A 5378-nucleotide genomic window follows, 5' to 3' on the forward strand; every position below is an offset into this window, starting at 1 on the left:
GTATGGTGCCGGTTGTTCCTCCCCAGGTGCATCACCTTGCACTTGTCAGTGTTGAAACCCATCCTATTCTCATTCGCCCACCCTTGTAACCTGTCTATGTCTATGAAACTAAAAGAAAAAATATGGCATTGATTTTGAGAGTCACTTTTGGAAAGGATGTTTCTCTTATGATCACTGGGCAATTTGTTACATTATGCAAGTAAGAAACATTTAGAGTGGTCCACACCTTGGAATGTTGTTCTGGTTCAAAGTATTAAGGGAACCCCCCCCCACAAAGACATAACCTACCATGCTGAGCTTCTTGTATGGAGCATGTTCTTAAACACCAACAATAAAAAAAAAAAAACTTCTCAATGATAAAATTAGTTTTTTTTCATTATGGTAGTCCTGCAAAAAAGTAAGTAAGTAAAAAAAGCCTTCAGGGTCCAAGAAGACCCCAGCATAATTTAGGGCAGTGATTTTCAACCAGGGTAATACAAGACCCTTTTAAGGGTGATATAGGGTAACACTGTTAGGTGTGCAAATACCTACACAATTCAAAAGATAAAGAGGAATCCATAGTGTCAAAACCATTCTGACTTGTTGTGATCTTTTGGAGTTCTTTGCAACAGAAGAATTGCCCTTTTTTTTAATACATAAAAATAATGAGTGAAAACAAAGAGCTGGTATTTTCTGAAGGGTGCCCTGAGCCTAACCTAGGGTATCTCGAGTCTAAAAAGGTTGAGAAAACATTGACTTAAGGCTTGCCTACATTGCAGAGTTGTATTTCTATAGCCATGTTGAACTTTCTTAGTGGAGACCAGCACAAGGGGCTTTTCTGCTAACAGTAATATTACCACTTTAAAACCTGTTCTGGGCCGCATCCAAACAAGTGCAGACGTGCAGTATGTGGCACCACGCACTGCACATGCAGTCATTCCCCACACTACTACCTTGCAGCACAGGGCTTTTTTCTGACCCAGGGAGATCGGAGGGCCAAAAAAACCCATGCCAAAAAAAGCAGGGCAGTGCACATAAGCCAGTGCATTCTGCCCAAAACTGGGGCCTGGCTGGCTGGAGCCACACTCTGGCTCCCAGCCAGACTCCCAGCTGCAGAAGCACCACAGTGGCAGTTTCCCCGAGGCCCCCAGTAAGGCTACTGGGGCCAGCACAGTTGCTGGCCCCAGCCTCCCCTACTCCACCTGGGGTAACCTGCCACATGCCGGAGCACACATAACACAGGTGATCCCTAGGGACAAGTGGCAGCAGCACAAGGTGTGCCACTGCTACTGGTCCCCAGGGAAACAAATGTCTGCATTCGTCTGGATGTGGCCCTAGATTCAATTACAGCTGCCTTCTTTATGGGCTGCAACACTGCCTGAAAAGTCTGCAGCTGTGTGTGTTGCAGCCATACTCTGCCCAAATGTCCCTAGCTCCATCTTGCCAGCTGGAACCAGTCCTCCTCTTGCCCCCGCAGAAGACATCTTCTGTAGTGCCTCTGCTGGAGGAGTCCTATACGAACCACGTATTTGGCATCAAGGGCCAAATTATCTAACACCTTTTATCCAGTGCTAAGAGTCTCATCCTGAAGTCAACATTGTGTAAATTATCTCGTCTTCAGCTACTTACCGTAACCCTGCTGTTGTCCAGGATAGCCTTGCTGGCCTGGGTATTGCTGCTGTTGCGGTGGATAACCTTGCTGCTGAGGTGGTCCTTGATATGCATCTTGTTGTTGACTGTACTGAGAGTTTCCTGTAAGATGATTGCAAGAAAGTACACAATTAAAGATATCTGCTACTTTTCCTTATTGCTGCTAAGATGCACAGCCAACACCACAAGAACAAAATGAAAATGCAATCTTGATTTCAAAAAATGAACAAAACAAAGAAAACTCAAACCAAACAGAAGGAATTCGGCCAAACAAACTGCAGTTAAAGCCAATTTTGCAAGGGTGAACTGCAGCATTTTCAGCATCTCTGCCAAACGAGCATTACATTTACTGGAACATCACAGTCATAAGATCATGACTATGCTAAATAAAATAAAAAAGACAAAAATTAAAGACAGCTACAAGAGCACAGACTAGCTACACAAGATCAGCAAGCTGTTTCCTAATAGCACTATATTTATATACACACACAAAAAAAAATACAACTGAACCAATGAATTTATGTTTAAATAAAAAAAATTCCATTGAGGGGAAAAAAAAAAATCTCTAACTGTTTTAGTCATTTTACTGTTGTTAGAAATGGCAAATTATGGTTATACATTTTAGGTGTTTGCAAGAAATTATTTTGAATGCTTCAAGATCCCTGCAGTTTTCAAGACAGCCAGCAACTAGTATTCTACAAGAGCTTTGCATGGGTATAAGTTCTCTTGTGCAAGAATTTTTGTTCCAGTTTGGGGTGGGGGAGGAAAGGGAATGTATGTGCGTATGTGTGTGAAGGTATATAGATACCTCCTTCGTAGTAATGTTGTGAGGAATCCTCATAAGGCCTATCGTAGCCTTGTTCAGGATACGACGGTTGCTGATAACCGTAATCATTATGACCTACATCAATTCGACAAGAAACAGGAAGAAACGTTAATGGCCTCTGAGTGAAAACCCTAAAAAGTATTTCATTTTTCAGAAAAATGAAAAAAAATTCAACTGGAAATACATAAAAATGAGTTTTCAATTTTATTAGCCAAAGATTTACCAATATGATTTCATTTCATATTGAATTAACATGTGACGGGGGGAAAAAAAAAGCTTAATGCAGTAGTTTTATCAACATCACAGCAAGGGATGGTCTTAACCTTCTGATAATCCTTGTTGGGGGAAAAATACTTTATCTTTTATTCAAAAAAAATGAAAGCATTTAGGCCTTTCACATGTAAATAACCTGAATTAAATTAGAATGAACAAAGGAAGCAATTATCATACTTTGTCTAACACCTGTTCTGCTGATCTCCAATTCAAAAGCATATGCTAAAAGCAGTGTGAAATATAACAAATAAAGCTCAATGAAGTTATGAATCACATTCTATATTAATTTTTTCACTGAAGTGTCAGAAAAAAAATTCTCAAGGCTGATTCTTTCCTACAAATGGCAGTCATGGGAATCTTAAGAAACTTTTCCCCTGTAGAATTGTGTCAGCATAATCATTAGGAAATAAACTTCATTTTCAGAGGCTGTGGGCACCTCCAGTTTAGGAACAAACACATGAAATACATACACTACCTGTTAGCTGTTTTAAGACCCAGTATATTTTCTCCTGCAGATGACTATGATCTACTATGTCATTACATCCATGTTATACCATCTATTATGTCATACCATCCTCCTGTGAAATTCAGTCACGAGACCAAGCCTAATATTTTGTTAAAACTTGTTCTAAAATTTTATTCATGTAGGCAAATTGTGGAGGGAGGGAAGGGAGTGCAGGGTGGGTAGGGACTTCTACAAATAAATGGTTTTCACATTTCGTTCTCCACCTGTACCTAGGGCTCTTACACAGTCATTAGCACAAGTTTTGTAGAGTGCTATTATATCCATTTCCGTTTACCAGTAATATCTCAAGTAAATGGAATATTTGAAAGGAATGGATGTTGTAAATTCCTCTATGCTGCTATGCAATTCTCAATGATAATGTTCTGTTAACTATATTAAAATGGTTATATGTAACTTGCTTTAAAGTTACACAGGTCATTCAATTAACTTGTATATTTTTGTACAGAGTAAACAATCAGGTCATGTGTATAACATAACAGATACAAAATTAAAGCAGAAAGTTCTAGTTTAACTTAGCTTCTGAAATATCCTTGAGTAACTTTATTTGAAAACACTACATATTAAGTTAATATGCAGTAGTTTTGAAACATGACTAAATTAGCTTATTTAAAAAAATTAAAATCTTAAAAAATGAAATACATAGTTTAATTTGGTTTATTTTCAACGAACAGCTGTTCTACAATGTTCATAGGTTAGCTCCACACCTGTTTATAAAACTACTGTGATATACAACGTTCTTCATGAGACAGCACTAGGTGGAAAGCAGGGTTACCTACCACAGTACCCACAAATCAACCAGTATTCTTCTACAAATAATTCTGTTCTCCCTATTTCTCCTCAACCTAAATGCAAAGCTAACCTCCCTTTTAGCTTACAGTTCAGCCTCCTCTACTTTTCTTTATTTCAAGTACAGTATATATATGGATCCCCAACTTCAAAGAGATAGTAAGACTGATACATGTAATTGTAATTCAAAGCCTGATTCTGAAAGCACTGGGGAAATTCCACCAGAGGGGACTTACAGAATCAAGCCCATAAGTTAAGAATTTTTAAAAACAGGGGACTTCATATGCCTTTGTAAAATGTTACACATACTTACAGCTTGTGGCAATAGCAGCAACAAAATGTTTGTGAAATTTGTTTTTAAAATGAAAAGAAGTGATGGGGTAAGAACAATAATAGCCCTCCCCTTGTCTTTAAAAAAAAAACAAAAAAACCCAAACAAACAACTGTTTCCATTTCTGTATATACCTGTTTAAAATGCTATCTCCCCATCTCTCTCATGTGCAATATTATCAAATACACCAACAGAAAGAAAATGATACCATGGCTGCTTTAATTCTGATAAACTATTCTAGATATACCAAAGAACCCACCATGTTTGTAGCTGAAGAGAATAATGAGACTTCTCATTATGGAATAGAAGAAGCAACGTTATGTTGTCAAAATAGAAGTATTACAAATGATGTACTTTGAGCGAGTTAGCCAATCTTAGTGTCTTAAACTACAGTAAACTTACTATGGTACCAATTCTGAATTTGGAAGCTTTTGAAAATGCAATCTAGTAAGGTGATCAACGACTATTTTGCCCCATTCTACAGTTTTTGGGTAGCTGGCTACAGTAATATTGGGCAGGTATAGAACATGGGAAAGTTAACATTACGAGAAATTACCATCAGGGTAATATTGCTGGTTCATGCCTTCTGGAGGACCTTGTCCACCATGACTGTATTGGTCCCCATAATAGTCTTCCTGGCCTGAGTACTGCTGTGGTGGGCCTGAAAAACCACAACCAGTCAATACGTAAATATCTTGTTTGCCTTTTTTGTTATCAAGTTTGCTAATTTCCGATTTTAGTACGAGAAGTATTTCTCAAGATTGTATTCCCAATCCCAACATATGTTGCATTTCAGCCAACATATGTAATCTTCTGCTTTAGTTTTCAGTTTTTGTTAATATAAATATACAGTTGTTTGACTGCAGTTGACTACATCATACATGTCAATCTATCTCAGAGTACATTTTAATAACACATGTACAACAGCAACAGCATTAAGATATGTATTATAAAAATATATACTATTTTTCTAAAAGGGCTGCAGTTGAGGAAAAAAAAAAAAAAAA

At 37.8% G+C, this 5378-nt stretch overlaps 1 protein-coding gene across 5 annotated transcripts in view; it reads right to left on the bottom strand.

Annotated features, from left to right (window-relative positions):
• Positions 1-5378, bottom strand: part of SS18 (SS18, nBAF chromatin remodeling complex subunit) — an 87064-nt gene that overhangs the window by 5953 nt on the left and 75733 nt on the right. For 2 of the 5 annotated variants that reach the window (XM_019526455.1, XM_019526490.1), the window contains exons 7-9: positions 4928-5032; positions 2438-2530; positions 1609-1731 (exon numbers count right to left, since the gene is read on the bottom strand). In XM_019526455.1, coding sequence (XP_019382000.1) covers positions 1609-1731; positions 2438-2530; positions 4928-5032 — 321 coding nt within the window. The remainder of the gene's footprint in view (positions 1-1608; positions 1732-2437; positions 2531-4927; positions 5033-5378) is intronic. The other 3 variants (XM_019526474.1, XM_019526464.1, XM_019526481.1) reach the window with 3 other exon arrangements.

This window comes from Gavialis gangeticus, unplaced genomic scaffold (assembly GCF_001723915.1).
Source record: "Gavialis gangeticus isolate Ggan-Ray unplaced genomic scaffold, GavGan_comp1, whole genome shotgun sequence".
In the NCBI taxonomy this organism is placed as follows: Eukaryota; Metazoa; Chordata; order Crocodylia; family Gavialidae; genus Gavialis; species Gavialis gangeticus.